Source organism: Centruroides vittatus, unplaced genomic scaffold, assembly GCF_030686945.1.
Source record: "Centruroides vittatus isolate TY-2023 unplaced genomic scaffold, ASM3068694v2 contig_559, whole genome shotgun sequence".
Classification (NCBI taxonomy): Eukaryota; Metazoa; Arthropoda; class Arachnida; order Scorpiones; family Buthidae; genus Centruroides; species Centruroides vittatus.
In genome coordinates, this window is record NW_027122332.1 from 1,498,116 (window position 1) to 1,520,600 (window position 22,485).

The window sequence follows — 22,485 nt, forward strand, 5'->3', positions numbered from 1 at the left end:
TGTATATTTAGTGAGTGTTTCCTGAAATATAAGTGAGAGCGTATTAACTAAATCCAAGTCTATGTTATCAGTGATGGATGAGGAAGTGTCTGTAGTATCATTAGTGGTAATTGTTGTATGTGTGTTATTATCAATACTTGTTGCTGGATTATCCTGACAGGTTACATGATCTTCATTAATGTTAGATGTTTCTGTCTGTTGATGTATTTGATCAGCAACCTGTTGTTTGATAAGTTCAAGTGTTGTTTGTGGAACAAGGTTGTTGTGTATAATTGTTCTTTTTTGATCAACAACCCTTTGTTCGGTGACAGTGAGATGAGGATACTGTTGTGTGAATTTATGGTGTAGTTGTTGTCTGTATGCTGTCATGTTTGTTTCGAGTTTTGTGATGGTGTAATAAGAACGGATGATAAACTCGTTCATTTCTACTGTCCATTTCATCCGTCGGCGTGGTTTTCCAGCCTTTGTGGTCTGTGGATGCCTTGCCACAGAAACACCAAGGCTGGGTTGGTTCCTCACATCTGTTGAGGGCATTGCAGTAGCCATGCTTGGGCCGGTGCTGCTTTCGCCACCGGTAACCAAGGGAGACTGTGACCTATTTTTCGAACGTGAGCCTCTGCCTAACCCACGAACGCGGACCTTGTTAACCCGGGCGACGTCCGAGCCGGTATCACACTTTGATCTAGTTATTACCATGATGAATATCTCCACAGAATGTGGGCGTGGTCACTCTTAGCTTCATTTCTCCCCATAGACCTTACTGGCATGGGTGTCCCTACCAGGGGCTTATGCTCCAGCCTGCATTGCCCTACGGATCAGTAAAATTACTGGGCTCTCCCACCACGACCAGGTGGTGACCACGGGAGAGTTATTATTATTATTATTATTATTATTATTATTAATAGAAAAGACATACACATTTTCTTCTCTTTTCCATTCTCACAAAGTATGTACTGGCCTTTTTTCTTGAATTCTCTAAACATCTTAAAGTAATAAATCATTTTTCAGTTTTATATAAATATAATTCAGAATTTTTGGATTATGTATTTAAAATTCCCTCAATTAACTATAACAAAAACTGATGTTTACAATCAGATACAAACATTGTTTCTGCTTTCATTATAACAACAATAAACAATTGTCTTGCTGATTGTTCAAAAATACTATTAAAAAACTTAAATGATACCAATGAGAATGAAATAATATTTAAAACTTCATAAATTCAATACAGATTTTTTTTGAATAGTAATTTTTCTAAATATAATCATAACATATAAAAAGTTAGAAATATCAAACAAATAGTAAGTTGTATTCAGCAAAATTAGTATTTTAACATTTTGTCATTTGCTTCAGGATCTAAGTCTCAATTTCCAAAATATCATCTTACCTGAGGCCGTAAAAACTGTGCAGTCAGAAGATCCCAGCGTTCTCAACATGATCGAGAAGTTAAATAAAATCATTAACGAAGCAGGAACGTCTCTTGACATCCTTGTTTCCGAACTGGAAGCAGATATGAGAAACATTATAATGGAAATTCAGGTAGGGTGTATTATTTAGTATCAAATAATGAAAGTAATTTGTATTTATTTCTTAGAATACTTATTCCAAAATAAAACATAGACAATTTAGCTTTAATAATAAATTGTTATCACTAAATGGTTTCATGTATCTTAATAGGCAGCTAAGAAGTATCAATTTGAGACATTTTTCTCAAACTAATTCTTAGATTTATAATTAAAATTTTGTCTAGATTCCCATTATTTATCACAGTAGTATAAATCAGGATGTCATTTCAATCACATTCATTTATGCTGGATGAGCCCATTTGCATCAGATCTACCCAAAATGAACATAACTATGGCCAATTATATACCTGTTGTGTTGTATTTAATGTGTTGATACTTTGCATTTACTAATCAGTAATGATTAAAAAAAAAATACGTTTGACATATTTATTTGACTAGACATGATAGAATAATAATTTCTGCTGATACAGTATGATATCAATAATTGCCCATCAAATTGGCACTTGCAAAATGCAACAACAACTATACGTCACATTCTCATAGATGACAAATCGTGTGCAGAGAAGACGTGCTGTCTATCACAGGTTTGGTTTGCAGCATAATATGTCCATTGCTCTGTTTGTGGCAAAACAATGTGAAGGATGAATATTAGGAAAACAATATGTTGGAGCGTCAATTTGTAAAATAAACCAGTTCTGATATTAGTATAGTTTGTATCTCTACATATTACCATAATATAAAATCTACATATGTTTATATTATATTATTCATTTTAATCAGTCTTGTTCTTGTAAAATTAATAAATTTATTACAGTTGTTCTGAATAAAATAAAAACTTAATTAGAATGAATATTTTTGGGTAAACAAAACTATACAGAAGCAATTTAGAAAATTTTCCTTAAAAAATATTTTTAGATACATATTAAATGATTTTCTTATTGTTATCATTTGTACATTTATATTGAAGTTATAAAAGAAAAACAAATAATACAAACATTATTGACTTGTCAGAACGTCAAATGATTTTCAAAGTCTGTTTGTATCCATCTTACAGGCTTTTTTTTAATTTTATAAACAAATGTAGAAAATATTGTTAGGAGTAAGCATAAAATTGCCTGAGAGTATATATCACACAAGAATACATAATGAAGATAGATATACAGTCTTTACAGTCTATACAGGCTTTATTAATTCTAAAAAATTAATATTTTTTAGAATTAATAAAGCCTGTATATCTATCTATGTTGTGTGTTCTTGTGTGGTACATTCTCTCAAGCAATCTTATGCTTATCCTAACAATTAAAATGAGAACATGAGTCAATTAAGTACAGTAGAAAATATTTTATGACAAATGTATATATGTTACAGTCAAAACCCGTTTTTAGTTAGAACGCGTTTTAACTAGTTGAAACTAGTTTATACTGGACGTCTTTGTTAAAACCCGTTTTGTCTAGTTAAAACTACTTTTAACTCAAATTCATTTTTGACTAGCAGTAAATTCTAGTTTTAACTAGACAAAACGGGTTCTAACAACAACATCCAGTATAAACTAGTTTCAACTAGTTAAAATGCATCCTAACTAAAAACTGGTTTTGACTGCAATATATAGAGTGATTCAGGGTAAGATGGTAAGCGGGGGAAGATGCCTACTTTTTGATATTTTCAAACAGTGATGTCAGATATTGTCATGTGTTTGTATGATGAATCACTGGGCCAATATTGAGTGCAGAAAACTGTAGTTTGCTACCGTTATCTCATTTTCTACATCCAAGAAGAATAAAAGCAAGATAAGAAAGAAGTTTTTGTTGTGAAATGTTTCTAGAACCATTTTAAAACTAAAAGTTAAAATAGAATTTATTAAAAATTGCAAAAAGCAATTAATGTGTGATGTAGTTAAGGTTCTAAAATTTCCATTGTGAGCTACCGCTGATCCCAATCAGACATGCTAGAACACGTGACTCCACTAGGCATATTACCCTGACAAATGGAAAAGATGCCACATTTTTCTTGGGGTAACATGCCTATTTTTTGTTAATTTAATTTCAATATGACTATTTTTAATAAATTTTTGTTTTCTCGTTTTATTGCAGGATATGCATAGAAATTATATAAGGACTTTTCAAAAATGTTTTTGGACTGAAAAAAAGCTTTCAGCTAGCTATAGAGCACGTTAGAACAAGCAGAAACTTAACAATACTTATACTGCGCTGTTATACTTACTATAAAGTACTTTGTACTACATATGCAATAAATTAAATATGGTTAAGATATTCGAAAATTAATTTTATGCAATTATATTTGTTATCTTACTCTAATGGTATTTGGCATCTCACCCGGATACTTAGGGTGAGATGCCTAAAATGCCAGACAGTAAAAAAGTCGTCATTGCAAACACAATTATTTTTCATATACTCCAAAGTTTTATTTGAAAAACATGCTCGAGAATATGATATTTTCGTTAGAGGCCTCCAAAACCCAAATTGCCACTATAATTTCCTTCATAAGCAAGAAGCTTTAGGCATCTTCCCCTGAATCACTACACATAACTTTATTTATTTCCCCCAAACATATTTATGTAGCTAAAATTAGTTTTAAGTAATGTTAAAAGTTAAAACTAGTTTTATCTAAAATCAAATCATGTACAGCCGTAAATTAACTAGACAAAACCGATTTTGTCCAGTTAAAACTAGAATTTACTGCTAGTCAAAAATGAATTTGAGTTAAAACTAGTTTTAACTAGACAAAACGGGTTTTAACAAAGACGTCCAGTATAAACTAGTTTCAACTAGTTAAAACGCGTTCTAACTAAAAACGGGTTTTGACTGTAACATATATATCTTTAAATTCACTCATATAGGGTCTTCCAAAAAGAATGTTACCATTTTAAATTATTATGTTAATTATTATCTGAGAACATTGTAACATATATTAAAACATTGGAAAAACCATCCAAGTTTTGCATTTGCCTGTTACATTTTCTCAGTGCTTTCACCTTCCATTGCACAGCATGTCTTCTTTTGCTTGTTACAGCATATATATCCCTATTCACTCTTCCCATGGCAGCCACAATTTTACAGTTCCTGCAGATTACCAGTGATGAGTGATTTTGCAAACTGCAGAACACAAAATTCTTTCTCTGTTGCAGAGTCACTGTTGTCATTTACAACACTTCCTGGAGACAGTTGAGGATGAGACATTCAAATGAAGATAGGCAATGAAACTCAGATGGCTGCTCTAGTAATTGGTGCATGTTGCATATATCAGATAATACTTAACATAACAACAATAATTTAAAAGGTAGCATTCATTTTGGAAGACCCTGTATTTTACAGTTTTACTTATAATTATCATATCATAAAATTGTAAAACAATAGATGCAGGATTTGTTATTTTTTTACTAAATTTTCATCTAAGTATAATTTATTGAACAGATATTAAAAGCAAATTAAGTTGGTTTATATCTGACATCACAGATTATTATTTGTTCTGTTAAAAAAAATTCTAATAATGAATCAGAAAAATAGCTTGACAAAATAATAATTTTTATTCTTTATGGAATAATTGCTAAATTTATGTATTTAATTTTTTATATTAATATATGAGTAAAAATTGAATATTTCCAGACTCCAGATAATCGTGTCAGCGGAGTTATAGAAACTATGAAGAAAAATTTTGATATGTTGATGAAAGGAGAAGAACCAGAAATATCTGGTATGAATTATTGCTTATTATTTTGATTTATAAATTATTATTTAAATGTAGTAAAGGATTGAGAATGTATTTGTACTAAGTAATCCATTGCTTTGATTTCATAAATACAAAATGAATTGCAAATGCAAGCAGTCCTCAAGTTTATGAATGACTTGACTAGCTACTATAAAGCCTATAATTTTAAAAAATTTGTAATAAATACAATGGTTTGCAATAATGAACATGTGCACTACTCTGAGATACTTGTAAACATTCTGTAACTGCCATGGTTTGTTGTTGCAAGTTCAATTCAGTTGGTCTCAGATCACCACGCTATTTACATTGCTTTGTGTAAGTTTATTTGGAAGTGGTTTGTAAATGTTTTGTATGCATAAAAAATGTCTGTCTTAGTATACACTATTTACTAAAACAGATATTTGACTGAAAGTATATACCAACTTACCTACAAATTTGAGTCTTAGGAACAGAAGTTGTTCATTGTGCAGGGACTGCCCCTAAATGAATTATTGACATTTATCTTGGTTTGATGTAACTATCTGATAATTCATTATTATATAAATTAAATTTAATGTGGTTAATAGGAAGTTATGGGACAATTTAACCAGAACATCTTATATAATTATCAATTTCAATAATGCTTTTCAATTTTAGACTTAACTCCTGGTCAGATGTTGTTAATGGGTTTTAATGGCCTCTTCACTAAATTGGAATCTGACATGACCGATCTATTGACGTCTTTAAATCACTTGAATCCGCCGATATTGTGGCGTAAAGTCGATTTAGTTCGTGAAGCAGCTTCTTTTGTCGTGAGTATAAAATTGTTTTTCATGCTTTAAATATAACTTTATAATAACAACTGTACATGGTTTGAGACAAATTGTTTTGAAGTTAGATTGTTGCCAAAATTTCAAAATATAATAATCACTAAATAACTAACTAAATAAAAGATTCAACTAGCCTAGTGTTGAGAAAAATGTCACTTCATTGTGCCTGTATACAATAAGTAAATACAACACGGTTTCAACAACATCAACATCAATCACTATTTTGTCTAAATTAATTAATTTATCATTAATTCTGATTATGATATAAGTTGTTTGTTAAAATTTTTGGCAAATAATTATTTACTAAGTTTTATGCACCAATAATTTTTTTTATTGAAAAGGTAAATACAAATTAAGTAATTCTTACATTACATAATTTCTCAGACTTTTGGTGTTTTATTGACTCATAATAGTATTATATTATTTCTCGTTGGTCAAATAACTTGCAAATGATGAATCTTCAATTTTTTGGAAGCACTTTCGCTGATGTATGAATGTTTCTATCAGGTTTACTTATTGACAATTTCCTCTGACAGTCTAAAACTGAAAAATCTTGCAGTCTTAAATTGATTTTTAAACTTTTTTGAATTTGGTAGAATTAATGTTTTATTATTATATTTTATTAATTTTAATGAAATTCTACAGTAAACATTAACTGAGACTCATGAATATACTTGTATCACATCTTGTGTCCACCAAAAAGAGGTTGTGTTACTTGGATGTTTGTAAAAGCAGAGCCTAAATATCCAACAGATTGCATTTGTAAACTTTATCACTTTGAGATCAATTCCTGCCTGTTTTTGTGTTAATTTTAATTTTCAAATTTAAACACGAGCATGGCATAACATTATTTTAAAAAGCCAAGGATAATAATTGATGAAGTGTACAAATTGTAATGTTACACTAAAATTTTCTGGTATTATATCAGTTAAATGAAGTCGTTCAAGTATAACTTACTGCTGACAAAGTAAAAAAACAATGATACTATAAAGATACTACCTTCATTGCCTGTTCAAAATAGGTTGTTTGGTTTTTGGCAATCTGCAGTTTTAACAAAAACTGTTTTGTTGCCAGTGCTAGTACCTTTATTGTGAAGTTGTTTTATAAATTTGTTGACTGTGTGGGAATTTTCCCATTGTAAGAATTTACACCAAGGACAATGACTATGCAGTTCTCAGGGAATGATAGCTCAATTCAGGGAAACTGCACTTTGGGGAGTTTGGACCAGTTGAGGGTCAAATTAATCTCTTCATGACTCATTGAGTTGTTACTATGGCTGTTGTTAAAAAAATCAATGAGTAATGTTGCAAACATCAGTAGTATACTACTGATGTTTGCAGTTATATCACTGGTATATGCAGTTGGTTGTATTCTATGGTACAGTGTGGAAGATACTGAGAAATTTGGTATATTGTTATCTAAATGACTGCTAGTTGTGGCAGATCTCTTACAGATCTGCCATGAGTAGTGGTCATTTGCTGCTGACAGGGAAATCCAATTGACTTTTGTATTGACCTTTGCCAGAATGGAAATGGAAATTCTGGCTGCAGAAAATCCTTATGTCTTACAGCAAATTTCATTGCACTGTACTTGCATAAAGTTAAGTTTGTTGTAGATTTACAGGCACATTAATCTTTGGACCATTCTTCAAAACAGACCACTCCCAATGTGACATTTTCTGTGACAACCCAGAGATGGCATGTGATACTTATTTTTTTTTTGTTATACTTCAACTGCAATGGTGAAAACACCTTGAATCAATCACTTTTGTGCAAGACGAACCACCCCCTCATATTGGACACTGTAATACCATCTATAAAAATTTTTTTTTACAAATTTAAATTTGTTTATATTTATCACATAAATAAACAACGATGTATATAAAATCACTTTAATTTGATTCAGTTGATTTTACATACATTAGTATTATGCAGCACCCATACTATGTAGTAGAATAAATAAACAACTTCTATAACTTAAAATAAAGTTATTAAATCAAATTTTATTTTAATAAATTAATTATATATATTAATAAATTTTATGACTTTTTTTTCTAGCCTCCTATACATTTAGCTTCAACACGTTCTATACTTTATGATATTTTCTTTCTGAAAAGACTTCAGGCGATGCAACAGTTTTTTTCTCTGTGTCAGGAATTTTCTCGCAGTCTTCAAATTCCATCCCAGAGTCGGAATTCCGAGAGAGAGACGTCGCATCTTCTGACTGATGAACAGCTGTTTAAACCTGTTAAATTATTTATTGCTGAATATGTGAGGAAGCAAGTATGTTAAAATTTCATGAATGACATTGTTTTATTGATGCATTTCTGTATAAATTTATTTAATATTCAACAGTTAATGTAGGTAGTGATACAGTTAAGACAGGAAAATACTAGTAATATAAATTTACTCATTTTGTGGATCTGTGTAATCAGTTTCCCAATTAGCATTTTAAATATTTTCTGTTTTCTGTTAAGGTACTTAATTGTAGAAATTTCTTGGAAAGAACAACATTAATTTGCAATATAAATAGCATAATTTTGACAAGAAACTTATGTTCACACTTCTTTGAATTAATAGTGTAGAAATTAATAAATAAATAAATAAAAGTAAAAGTTTCTTTATGAAAATCTTAACCTCTTAGTGTGTATATTGAAATAAATTACTTGTATATTTAGAAAATATTTTCTCTCTCTCTCTCTCTCTCTCTGATAACAGAATTTTTAAAAATTGTTTTTTAAGGTGCTTGGACTTCCTTCTCAGACCGTGGCTTACGCTCTGTGCGTTTTCATATCGACTCTTGGCATAGATGTCACTGCAGAAATAGAACTGAGAGATATCGGTGCAGAGGGTAAAGTTTCTCTGGAAGAATTGAGCAAAAAGGCAGTCGACCTGTGTATAAAACAGGAGAAATTCCAAGCCGGACAATTAACTCAAGCCAGTACTCTGATTAATAACTTCGATAGCAGTTGGAGAAAAGAGGATCTTTCCAGGTATTTTTATTTCCTTTTGTTGCTGAAAGTAAAATACTAAGAATTACTAAAAATTATGAAGGCTGTTTGAAAGTAGGACTGTATAAGTAGACTACTTCTAAAATGGAACTTTCTATAATTTATCAAAATTAGGAATGAAGAATTCAAATATATTGCACTGTAAACTTAATACTATAATTAAATTAATAATTTTGTTGTTGGAAAATTTTATTAAACTTGATATGAAGAATTTATTGAACTTTATGATATAGTTTTATGATTAACAGGACATGTGATATTCTGCAATTGTTATAGTGTGTCTGGGAAGGGGCCAGATGGCTGAGTGATTAGCATGGAAGCCTACTGTTTTGGGGATTCGGGATCAAATCCAGACAGGACAAAAAATCCAAGGAAATTTTTTGGGGGGGGTCAGTCTGTCTTGATGTCAGGCCCTGTCCCTCATTACCTGGTTGTCAGATGGTGAGATTTGCTAAAAGAGGCCCTCTTAGATGTTTTGCCACAGAATAGAAACAGTTAATACAAAAAAGTACATCCAGGACTGAAAAAACTTATTTGGGAATTTAGTTGATAGGTCTGCTATCAAAACATCAAAGTCAGATTGACAATACCACTGTGCATTACACAATAAATACAATATTACAAAATTCTGTAATTATTTTGAACAATGTAGTTAATATATGCATAAATAGACTGTATAATTTAAGTAGTTTTCTTCTATAATACACAATTTTAAATTCGTAATAGTAATGAATATTTTAAATCTGACTGTAACAAGTGTATTGCATTTAATGCAACTCTCATTTAATCAAATCCTCCAAAAGATTTACACATATTGAAACATAATTCTTTAATATAAATATAAAAGAAGATCTGAATGTAAGAAACTATTTATGTCATGTGTACATAAGTCCTTTCTGGTGAATTAATATAAACTTTTTTATAGAAATATTAAACAAAGAGTCAGAACTTGAATCAATTCTGTTATGAAAATCAATTTTTACACTACTAATTTGACAGACATTGTTAAATATTTGAATGAATCAATTACATTGATACCAATATCAAAATTGTATTATTGATATGTCTTGGGAGAGACGTATCAATAATACAATTTCAATAACAATTACAATTTCAGTGTAACTGATACATTTCCAATGTAATCAGTTTGATTGTTTATTTAATATTTTCAGAATATCTAATTATATTTTTGTTTGGTTATTTACAGACGTTTGGATCAGAATGTTCTCTTCTTAAAAGCAAGTTTGCAAAGAGCTCAGCTTCAACTTGCTCGTCATCAGTGGCTACACGAAGATCTGTTAGTTCAGGGCAATATAGGACCTTTACAAAATCTGGCAGTTCCCACCCGGGCATCGGTGATGTCGGAAATGCGGAAGGTAATCTGAAATCTATCAATCCAGCCAATATTTTTAATGTTTAACATTTGACAGTCTGATTCCAAACTCTAAAAATAAAAATTGCAGTATAAGAGAAGATCTTTTGTAAAACTCACACAAAGTGGTTTATTAAAATTTGAGTATACGTATTGATTCATTTTTAGAGTGAATGCCTAAGGATCAATGCTCATCTTGTAATCTATTTATTTATTTCACAAACTCTCATAAATTGGCCACAATTGGCATACTAAAACCTCTTTTGTATTATTATGCAAAGAGGTTTTTACTAAAAAAGTAAAGACATATTGAATTTTAATTGACAGTGATACTTTCAAAGAGGGCCAATGGTCAAGTATTGAAATGGACATTACAGTTTTAGCCTACTGAATGATGTAGACATAAAAATTAATGTCTTATTAACCCTTAGTGAACTAAACATTATAATATTAACATTAAGTCACATTAATTTGTGTAAGTTTAATTGTATTATTATATAAACTGCTGGAACTAATTTTGGGTTTATGAAATAATTTATTATCTGTATATAATAAAAATGAACTATTTTTACAAATAGACCGTGCAAGCATTAGTTTCTCTAGAAGCGGCAATTACGGTCGGGCAAGAACGTTATCTCAGTCTCACGGCTAGCGTCGAACAGAGATTGAAGTGGGCCGCAGGTGCCAATCCCTCGCTTATAACGATCCAGGAAGACTTCGAAGGTGCCATTTCGGAGAAGACAACTTCAGCAAGTGTAAGTAAATATATTTATATTTATCTGTTAATATGCTTTGTTGCACAAGTAGTTAATAATGAAAATTAATCCTGCAACATGTAATTATTATCACCACTACCGCTACAATGGTGATATAAATGTAATACTGACTATGTAACAAATTCATTATTATTGTTTATTGTTGTGTAATATATTCTAGACTTTTGTGTAATATATACAGTAGTACAACATTTACAGATCAGAGGGTTCTTATTTTATCCAACTTATAACCCCCTAAAGATGCAACAGACACCATCCATTTTCCGTATTCACTTTACTTCTCAAGCGAGTTCTGAATACTCATTGATTTTTACTGACCTGGTATTTTGTGTGTTGAGGATATTTTGAATGCATGTGCGTGTAATGTGTTCTATGTCTGGCTTTGTCTGTAATTATAGTTCTCTTGTAACATATTAAGATTTAGAGGGTCATCTTTAAAAGTTCTTTGTCTTATGTGTATTATTAAGTTTGTTTTAATGAATACATTATGAAGTTTAAGGTGTAGTGTCAATCTTCGATATTTTCTAGAAATGTTGTGTGCTGGATACATTTTTTAAATGTGTAGTGTGTGTGATGGCCAAATAAAACATTATTATCCACCATTTGAAATTAATGGGAAACATTTTATAAATCTAGAATTAAATCCTTAATTGTGACTTTATGGAAAATACATTGGCATTTTTTTAAATGGAAAATGTTTTATTTTTTTTAAAAATAATTTCAAATAATTATTGAACAGATTTTATTTTTAAATTTTATAATTGGGAAACAAGTAAGATGATATTACTGTCAACAGCAAAATTTATAAAACTACACACAGTTTCATTATATAAAAAGCATATGTAATAACTTTCTTGTGTTAAGAAATTAATTCCGAATTCATAGTTCTTAAATTTAATAATCTACAAAGATAATTCAAATACCTAAAATAATGATAAATTTGCTTTACTTTAGGCTTTTGTTCAGTTATCTCGAGAATTAGGAAATGTGTGTAATGCCATTCTTCATTTTGAAGCACTGAGAACCCGGACAAATGAGGCTCTTTCTTCAGATTCCACATTTCTATCTTTAATCAATAGGTATGTATTTAACCACTCTTTAAAATTTTGTTCAAAATATATTTAATTTTTGTCTGTTTATTTAAGATGTCAAGAGAGTTGCATGCTAGAAGCTAATTGTAGTAGCCAAGTAACTCCAATTGAAGAGCAATTATTAGAATTAAAAGTGAGTTTAAAATTCTTTTTTCTTTTCTTTATTATTATTATTATTATTATTCATTATAAAACAAAATTTCAGCCTTTGCCTGAGAAGGGAGGAGTCACCCAAGAATGGATCTTGTCGTTAAAAGAAAAAGTTGCACAGATTCTTACGAGCTGCAAAGAAAAATTAGAAGAAAAAAAGATGGAAAGTTTTGTATTGTGGGTAAGTGCATCTTTGTCTTATCAAGTTTTTTAAAAAAGATTACAAACTTCTAAAAAGTCGTAAATGTGTTATTAATTTGTAGGATGTGGTGAAAACAGATGTTGTCAGTATTCGTACGTTACTTTCGACTCATCATCGCTACATGTCCGAAATCAGAAATATCCTACGGACTTTGGCAAAGGTAAGATGTACTGATTTTGCATTTTATATATATATATATATATATATGGTACATTTGCTAGAAGAAAATAAAAACTTATTTTTATAGTATGAGGAGCAAGATATTCATATTGAGGATAAACAGAAAGGTAGACTTCATCATTACATAACAACATACAGAACATTTTCTGAACAAATTTCCGGAATTGTAAGAGAACTGCTATCAGAAGGACAAGATCTGGAGAGTAGCAATGTGCAAAAAATCATTTCTAAGTTAGAATCCTTGACGTCTATGACACAGGAAGTTTATGACGAATTGTTAAATTTGGCTGGACCAATGGGAATTTCCAAGTCTAATCAGGAAAACTGTAATTTTTGAAGTTTATATTAGCTAAAATTCTTAATGTATTATTTCCATTATCTAAAGTTTATTTTTTTATTTTCAGTCAAAAAAATTCATCCCCTTCATCAGAGTGTAGATAAAGATTTGAAAGGTGTCGAATTAAAGAAAAATAATCTCTCGACCACTCAGGGTCAAGAATTATTTTCAGTCACATCTCCAATCAGTCAAGGCGCCTTGACGAAATCGGTAACTACCGGAAACAACAAGAAAAATTCTATAATGAGAGATCCTAGAACTGGAAAAAGTATGTTGCTCATAATTTTAATTGAATCGGACTTCAAATTTTTTTATGCTATTTTAAATAATGTTTTGTAAATTTAGTAATACAAGAGCGTAACATGTACGCCACCAATGTTTGGCGCAGAGTAAAGATGAAATTGGATGGCAGAGATCCGGATCCTAATAAACGATCGACAATTGCTGAACAGGTATTTGCTAATATTTAATTTTTGTACAACATTTAATCAACATTTGCTAAGTTTAATTTACAAATTCTCTTCTTTTGGATTTTATTGTATCTTACAATTCTAAGCTTTTACTAATGTTAATTGCACAAGGTTCAAGTATTTAAATAGACATGCAAAATAGCTTTTAAAGTTTTTTAAATGGGCTTTTGTTATTTATAATACAGAATTGATATAACTTAATGCAAATGTTACAGAATGTTAAGAAATTAGACCAACATAATGAAATGAGTGATAGAGTGAACAGTACAAACAATTTTGCTCCTATGAACTGGAGGTTGCCACAGCCCCTTATAAGATATAGATTTCCTAAAGTTTTGCCACAGCAAGAAACTTTAGGAGAATGGCATGCAAGTAGTGTAGAAAAACCCACAGTTATTGTCATGTGCCTTGATTCATAGCGTAGCAGTTTTAAAAATGTGCATCTTAGAAAAGTGAAAATTGGAGTTGCAACAGAGAACGTTTATTTCTTTATTGATTATATTTGGCATGCAGTTGAAAGTGGGTTAACTTCAATATTCAAGAAAAAGTTGGTAGTCAGGCAAAATACTTTCATTCTTTATTTATTATTCCAAAATCCAAAAGGGGAATATCTTTATTTAAGTACAATGTTTTTGTAAGATCAATTAAGATGGAAGAAAAGTGTATATTTCATAATAATAATTGTATTTTTACACTAATCCCCCCTCTCTTAAAATGTTGGCATTTTCTCAGCACATTACTGTCTATTTGTGAAAAAGATGTGAAATATGAACAACATTTAATTATTAAGTGAGTGTTTATCAGACATTCAATAAACATTTCAGTATGCATCTTATTTATGGGAAAGCGAAATGCAAAAGAGGATTAGCACAAATACTATTGTAGATAGTGTCCAAGCATCAAATAATGCACCATTCAATGTTTTCCATAATCAACAATTTCAAGAAAAGAGGTGTTTAAAAGATTGGCTCAATCACTTTTGACAAGAATTGACAAGCACGAGCTATTGCTCTCATTGCCAGGACAATACCTATTGACATTCAAATTGTGTTATGTGAACAGTTGCTAGTCCCCTTTCCCCATAAAACTGTACAAGACTTAGTCGTTTGGATTATCCAGTGTAGAGAATGTTTTCATGATGGTATGTAGAACAGTGTAAATTAACAACATTGAACATATATCTTTGACAAATATTTAATATTAGACTTCTCTGTATGGTATTCCTGCATCACAGGGTAGTGACCACTAACAAAAGTTTAGAACTCTATGACTAAACTTGCTTGTATTAAACCCATCTACCACTCATTTCATCACTCTAGTTTCTTAATTAACACCTTGTATATCTGATTTTGTGCAATTAGTAAAACTTACAAAAAAATCAAGTCTGTGTCTAAATAAGAGTATTAAATCCTTCATTTTTAGGGAAAGTTATAATAAACATTTCGTCAAATTGGATAGATATAGACCTATACGTAATTTATTTTTCATAAATTAACTCAATTAAAATTGGCACTTAAATTTCTTAAGATATGCATTTGTATTTTGTGTGTAAAAGTCATGGTGATGTTTCAAATTGCTATGCTTTGTAAACATAATACTGTATAAACATGAAATATTCACCAAATTAAGGAGGAACTCGTAAAGTTTGAACTTCATTAAATATGTTTGTTCCACTGGTTTTCATGGTGATCGTAGTGATACTCCTTCTTTTCTGCATGATGTATGAGATAAAATATTGAATCACAGAAGTTATATGTTCAGTTTGCTTGACACAAACTCACAGGTAAAAAAAAAGCCAAAAGGCGTGAGTTTTGAAGGGTGTGTAGATCTTTTGATTGGTTAAGTCAGTCTTGCCAAATTTGTGGCACTGCATACTGTTCCAATACACTAAAATAGTGACAGATAAGCTTGGCTAGCCATGCACACAACCATTCTACCTACATCGAACAGTGTGTAAAAGAAACTAAGAATTGCTCTTCAATTTGGCACTTGTTTGATATCTCTTAAAATATTGAGTACACTTGGCATTTTGAAATCTCACCATAGTGATCGAAGTTTATTTGTTTTATTATACTCTAGTATGGTGTGTGAAGCAGTAAATAATAATTGATGTGCAACCATAAATACTTGTACTAAAAAGTATGATGGTTTAATTGACATGAAGATCAAAAAGTAGTTTTTCTGTGAAGCAGTAATATTAATCTAATTTTATAGATTGAACGAACATTCCTTAAAAATGACTAATATTGTGATATCTGATTGTTCTCTAATAATATTTCATATCACAGTTAAAAAAGAAAGTGGTAGATTTAATATACAAAACTTCAGACTTTTGTTAATTATACAATACACACTACCTTTAAACTATCTTTTGCATTTAGTTATATACCACTTACTGCAAGAAATGGCTTCTGGATTTCCACCTGCTGATATTTGGCAGCTTCCTTCAACTTGAAATATTTCATTTTAGCAAATAGACTAGCTGAGGTACCAACTTTTTTTGAGAAAATGGATTTATATCAGTATGTCAACTTTACTTTGTATAAAATACACACACAAAAATGTATGTTAAGAAAAAAATTCTAGAGACTCACTAACAGGCTGATTGGCTTTCACTCATTAACAAGCACATTAGTTTGTTGTTTTTGAATTTTGTGGTACTCTTTATGCACAACTTCCTATTCATGCAAAAGACCTAAATTTGAAAGATTCTTAGACCCAAATTTTGTGGTTCTTAGAATTACGTTGATTGCTAGAGTAAATGTATCAAAGCTTATAGGTTACTTTCCATTTCTAAAATTTGCTTTTATATCTTTCCCTGGACTGTTGAGAAAAATATACAAAATTTCATAGAAATTGGTTTGGCCATTCTCATGCACTATTATTTATTTCTGTATGTCTGTCTATAGCAGAATTTCTCAACCTGTGGGTTGCAGTGATATTAAAGGGGGTTTGCATCCATATGTATGTTCAAACATGCTCTCACAGCGAGTATTTAGAAGATCAAATTACAAAGAGCACATACACATCAAGTTGGAACTTGTAAATTACTCATGTATGTAGACTTCATACATGCATGTTCATACCGTCATTATAAATGCAGCGACATAAAATAATAGGAATAGTTGTATTACATTTTTTCATACTGCAGTATTTTCTTAATGTATAAAATTAGTGCAATGTGATTATATAATATTTTAAAAAATTTACATTTATAATTACAAAATTCAATATATTCAAAATTCAATTAGTAATAGTAAGGCTTGCTGTTATTATTTCTTTGGGTGGGGGTTGCAAAATATTAATTTTATTTATATTTACTATTTAGGGGGTTGCAGAGCTAAGAAGGTTGAGAATCGTTGGCCTATAGTGATAAAATGAAAGGAGTAAGGAGAAAGAACCGTTACGTTCTTCTCGGTCAGATAGACTGCGAAGAGTATAACGGTTCCTTCTCACAAACTGACATGTGCAGCCATAAATACTTGTACTAAAAAGTATGGTTTATTTGTAAATCTAATTCTCTTACTGCACACAGTGTGTATGTCATCACTTTCTATAAATATCTCCAAATATTTAGGGTAGACATACAATTAAACCTAGTTATATATTTTGTCAATAAAGAATGTTTGATACTTATCAACATTAAAATACTTCATTTTAGTGTTGCAACATACAAAGTATGATTTTTTAAAAGTGTTTATATTTACTTTTAGGTTGACTTTGTCATCAAAGAAGCAACTAATTTGGAGAATTTGGCTGTATTATACGAGGGATGGACACCCTGGGTGTGAAACAATATCTAGACACCCCTTGTATGGGGAGAGAGCTTAATATCCAATTCACCCCGATTAGTGAGTGGGTGGCTGCTTGGCATAACAGCTAAACGGAGGATAATCATCATCCTTTCCTGCTGCCGGGGATGCTTGTTACCATCCTGTATGTCTTGCCACTGCTCGCCCTTCATATAAAGAAGAAGAGTTCATCAGCGTGCAGTAATAAGCTGCAATACTCGAATCGGCAAGCACTATAAGTGCAAAAAAAATCCCCTAAACCTGGTTCACGGGGTAGAAGCAAGGCAGATACAGGGGTTTAAAATGTGGACATATCCAAACATGAAGTGCTTTGGATTTAGTATAATCATGTTGCAGCTCTTAAAGGAAAAAAAAAAGTAATAAATAAAACCAACACTAAATTTAAAAGTGCGGCCGGGAGTCGCGTTCGTAAAAGGTATTGTAAAGGGTAAAATTTTAGATATTCGTAACGTGAGAGTTTGGCAAGAGGTAAATTTGTCGACCGATCCCGTGCCGCTATTGCAGAATCAAGAGTATTTTGCCGGTGGAAAGCAAATCTCAAATTAAGAGCCCGCAACATAATACAGTGTGTCAAAATGAGAACGGCCTGTACTTCAATAGGCTTGAATTATTGATCGGATCCCACGTCACCTTACGCTTACCCAAAAAAAAAGAAAAAAACAAAATATTAAGGAAAAAAAACAAAAACAGAAGAAAAATAACATGAATGAGTCATTTAAAATTTATATATATTAATAACAATATACTTTTAGCTTTTTCTTTAGCATTTATCAGTTTGGAAGTCTGCTTTGGATCTGGAAAATAATCTTCAGAAACTGTTTAATAGTTGTCCATATTGTATCATTTTTTTGTGATCTTTTAATTTGCTTCTTCTCCAACACTTGATTTATGAAAATATTTTAACATCAGTTTATTTACTTTAAAATGTCGACATTTGTTTGGAGAAAGGTTTTTAGTCTTACCTCTTTCCACAATATACATATATATATCACCTGCTGTTTGTTAAAGATATTTTTATATTTATTTGCAGACAGCAAATAAAAAGGAGAAATCTGAATTGTTCATTTTTGTTTTGCTTTTAGCAAACTCTTAACGAAAAGTGAAAGGTAGGAAATACACCACCAGCAATCTAAATGAAAATATCGTACGGTAAAGTTCTCATCGGTTAAATTAGAGTTGATTTTGGATCGCCAACTTAAATAAATAGCTTCTCATTAGTTATAATTAAATTTAGGAATTTCAAATGTGATTATTTCTTTTGTTAGTGTGCATTTGGTCTTTTTAGATACACAATTGATTGTAAATGCGTCAGAATGCTTTTGTCATTATTGATATGTGCTCCGCTAATAAATGTCTTGTTTTCAAATAATTTCTGTGGCCTTAGTTTGTTTTTGATATTCCACAGCAGATGGAAATGTGCCGTATTGTGATACCCCTATGTTGGAGAAAGTGAAGTTTGCATTGAAAGTTTTAAAATGTGTGGACATCGGTTTGCTTTTCGTTCTTACATTACTATAATTGAATATGTGGAAGACCTATTGCACACTACTGATGCAGCTGGAAAAATTGGACACAAATCACACACTGCCATTACAATAAATAACCAGCGTTCCTCCATTTCTGTGTGATTTCTTTGGCTGCATCAATAGTGCATGTGTGATAAGTCCTCCATTAGCCAAAATCTAGTGCTTGCATATTCAATTATGCACAAATATCAAAATTTTTGACCCTTTTTGTTAAATTGAATTAAATTTATCTATTAATTCCTAATTTTTAGATATGAAAATTTCAAAATATTTGTTTATTAAATCTAAACGGGCCTACGGTGTCTTACCATCGGTTGTCAAATGCACTGGGGGTATTGCAGCTTTCTAGAGCAGTGTTTCTTGACCTTTTTTAAGCCAGAGGATAGTAAAATGTCTGAAAAATTTCAAGGACCATTATGTAGGCCTTAATTTGTTTTTAAACCCATATGGGTATTACCAACATTTGGAGCATATTGTGTCATTTATAACATAATAAATCTAAAAACATGTTTTCAATACATATGGAAACATAATTAAGTTGGAAGTAAGAATTATTATTGGACAGTTTTAATTTAAATCTGACTACAGACCACAGGTTGAGACACCTATCTAGATGATTTAAAATGGAGGAATGCACTGGTCCTCTTCCAATTTGTCCATTTGCGTACTTGTTATCGAAGATTCTGGAGCATGGCAATCAAAAAATTGCATGGTGCAAGCATTTGCACTTGCCATAAATGGTACAGTACAGTTCAATGGGTATTCGAGAAGAAAACCATACAGTTGAGTGAATCCTAGCTATTGGTCCTGTAGTAGTAGGATCATTGTCAATTAAGGACACTTTCAATAGTCACCAAACCTAGTGACTATTGAAAGTGTCCCCATTTCTCAAAGGTGCCAAGGAACTGCTGCAGTGGTATTCTTGGGCAAACAAAGTCTTTGCATAAAACATTAACCACAGAGACACAGGAGCTTACTCAAAGCCCAATTTGCTTGCCCATTATTCTAACGTTAAAATAAGCCATGTTTAGTATTAAATAGTAGTGCAGATTTACAAGGCACAGCTATTGTTAACAATGCCGACTTGCAGAAAGTTAAACATTTGTTTATTCATATGAGATCCCAGATTGAGTTTGAACCTAAAAAGGTTTATAAAAATTTGTAATAAATGATGAATGCGACGTGGAAGAAAACAAATGACTCCGCAAGGTGTGGAGTCGGCAACGCCAGACTGATACCGTCGCTCATATACGAGTACAATAGAAGTGAACTTGATCGTTCTCTGCCTTGATGTCACCACCCAGATACGCGAGAGCCCCGAGATTATTCTGATGAAGGATTAACGATCCCCAAAAGTCAGCTTATCCACATTCACATAATGCAGTATACTATAATAGTATACAGTGTCTATTAATGTAACGACGAATCTATTATTACAATCCACAAGTATGCATTATTGAACAATTCTTGGCTTTGATTCACACCGGGCAACAAATGCTGAATAAAAATCAAATTCCTGTCTCGGAGGGCCATTTATGGAGATGTTTAACAAGTTGCTGGCATTTTTTACATCAAAACCAGTTTTGAATTGGAGTTTTTGTTTGTTTCATCTCACCGAAATCTCTTTCACACTGAACAGTGTACACTGGGAGTGAAAGAACAAATATCATAACTAGGGTAATCAGAGAAGTCCAATTAAAAGTAGCCATTGACATATCATTACACCTGACAAATCTTTTAAAAGAATCCCCAGTCTATCAGAAATTGTTTCTCTATTTCATCGAATTATGGTTGCAAGAACTTGTGAAAATCTACCATTTTATGATCTGCCAATTACCATATTCAGTAAATTCACGCGAGTCTGAACTCGAAATATTTCTTGGCAACAGTATGGTAAATAGTTTCAACTGTCCAAAAAAATCACAAAACCTGTCTTCTAACTTGGCAGTCAAAGTAGATAAACCTGCCTGACATTTTCCAAAGAACGCCGTTCCTTTAGATTGTCTTTTACCATGCGGCCATGAAACGTGAATTCACCAGTAACTAATATCACTAGCTAAACAACATACACTGGTGTGCAATACTAGTGATGGGATGATACTAAAATTCCTCCGGATTCCAATTCTTTTGAATACTTGTTTATTTTAGTTTAGGAAAAATCCAGCAACGAGTTGTGTAACTTTCCCGGCTGTTATGCGTTTTTATTTAAAAAGTAACTTTTATATTATTAAGCAAAATAAATTTAAAAATGTGTGGTGCCATCTGTTAACAGATTTTGTTCTGAAAACTTTCTATATTTTTAATTACTATAAAATAGCAAAAGGCTTAATTTTGAGGGTAAGGATGCGTTTTATGAAAAAGTATAAATGTTACTAACCAACAAAATCTTCAGTAAGTACGACTTTCCTCGAGATGTGACACACGACTCCTCTCTCTGCAGTTTTTAATCATTTATTTAATTTAAAATATATGCTCTCCACCTCACATTAATAGTGTCTTGCCCCTGTACATCATACTTTTTCGTTAGCAATGGAGTCGTGCCGGTCATTTAACTCATTTCGGGGGAAAATTTTTGAATTGAAATAACGTGACTTCCGGTTAAAACCGGAAGTTCATATATAGTTAATCGGGGCTTCCTTAATTTTTCCATATCCGGTCTCGGCTTTCATCTATCTAAATTCGTTCTCAAGATTAAGGAAAAACACGGATGGAAGGTCGACAATGGGAATTTATAGGTTAGTTTTTTCAAGGTTTCATTGTTCTAGTGGGTCGTGATTGTTCGGTCGAGTACCGAGGTACTGTACCAGTATATACCTGTATATATAAACTGCACACGAGTATTTTATATAGTAGACTACAATGCCCTTTTTTTTATAGTCTGCGGGCGCCCCTGGTAGTAGCTGGGAATACGAGCTCGTATACATGTAAAGACGGGACCCGTCGTTAGCCGCTTACTGTACATTTGTATATTTAATGTGCAGCCTTCGGTGAATTTGTAAAAGAACTCGTAAACCGAAGAGGAACGTAATTGTTCGAAATGCACGTTTAATAAAGTAGAACCGGCGAAGCAATTGGAAAAAACATTAATCAAAATAATTTGACTTTTGTTTCGGGTGCCATCATTTTTTCACGTGTCCGATGTTTTTATTGAACCACTTTATCTTTCTATATTTAATTCATTCAGAGTATTCGAAATCGTCCGTTTTGAGAAATTCTTACCGACGATTTTTTACATCCCGACACGACTCCGTCTCTCTGTCCGCAGGCTTCGACAACCGGTGACGTCACTTTCGTTAAAACGTCGGTTTTTCGTCGGCCGTAGAAAGTTTCCCTCTCCCTTCGTTTCCGATTCTGTGGGCCTACGGGCGCGAATTCGGGTTCGCGGTGGCCAAGAACGGATCGCCGAAAAAATCCGAAGTTCTTCCACCGTCCGAATTCGATCCCGGATTCCCCATAGCGGCAGGCAGATGCCTTAACCGTCTCTGCCATCTGGCGGCA

General features: G+C 31.7%; 1 protein-coding gene across 1 annotated transcript in view; it reads left to right on the forward strand.

The window, feature by feature from the left end:
- Nucleotides 1-18,830, forward strand: part of nonC (serine/threonine-protein kinase Smg1) — a 157,467-nt gene extending 138,637 nt beyond the window's left edge. Inside the window, exons 61-75 of the mRNA XM_067274716.1 lie at nucleotides 1,354-1,539; nucleotides 5,150-5,237; nucleotides 5,889-6,043; nucleotides 8,119-8,343; nucleotides 8,803-9,053; nucleotides 10,279-10,447; nucleotides 11,022-11,198; nucleotides 12,174-12,298; nucleotides 12,365-12,443; nucleotides 12,516-12,641; nucleotides 12,724-12,822; nucleotides 12,910-13,168; nucleotides 13,247-13,447; nucleotides 13,525-13,631; nucleotides 17,363-18,830. Of these exons, the coding sequence (XP_067130817.1) occupies nucleotides 1,354-1,539; nucleotides 5,150-5,237; nucleotides 5,889-6,043; nucleotides 8,119-8,343; nucleotides 8,803-9,053; nucleotides 10,279-10,447; nucleotides 11,022-11,198; nucleotides 12,174-12,298; nucleotides 12,365-12,443; nucleotides 12,516-12,641; nucleotides 12,724-12,822; nucleotides 12,910-13,168; nucleotides 13,247-13,447; nucleotides 13,525-13,631; nucleotides 17,363-17,440 (2,325 nt within the window). The 3' untranslated portion in view covers nucleotides 17,441-18,830. The remainder of the gene's footprint in view (nucleotides 1-1,353; nucleotides 1,540-5,149; nucleotides 5,238-5,888; nucleotides 6,044-8,118; nucleotides 8,344-8,802; nucleotides 9,054-10,278; nucleotides 10,448-11,021; nucleotides 11,199-12,173; nucleotides 12,299-12,364; nucleotides 12,444-12,515; nucleotides 12,642-12,723; nucleotides 12,823-12,909; nucleotides 13,169-13,246; nucleotides 13,448-13,524; nucleotides 13,632-17,362) is intronic.
- Nucleotides 18,831-22,485: the final 3,655 nt, after the last annotated feature.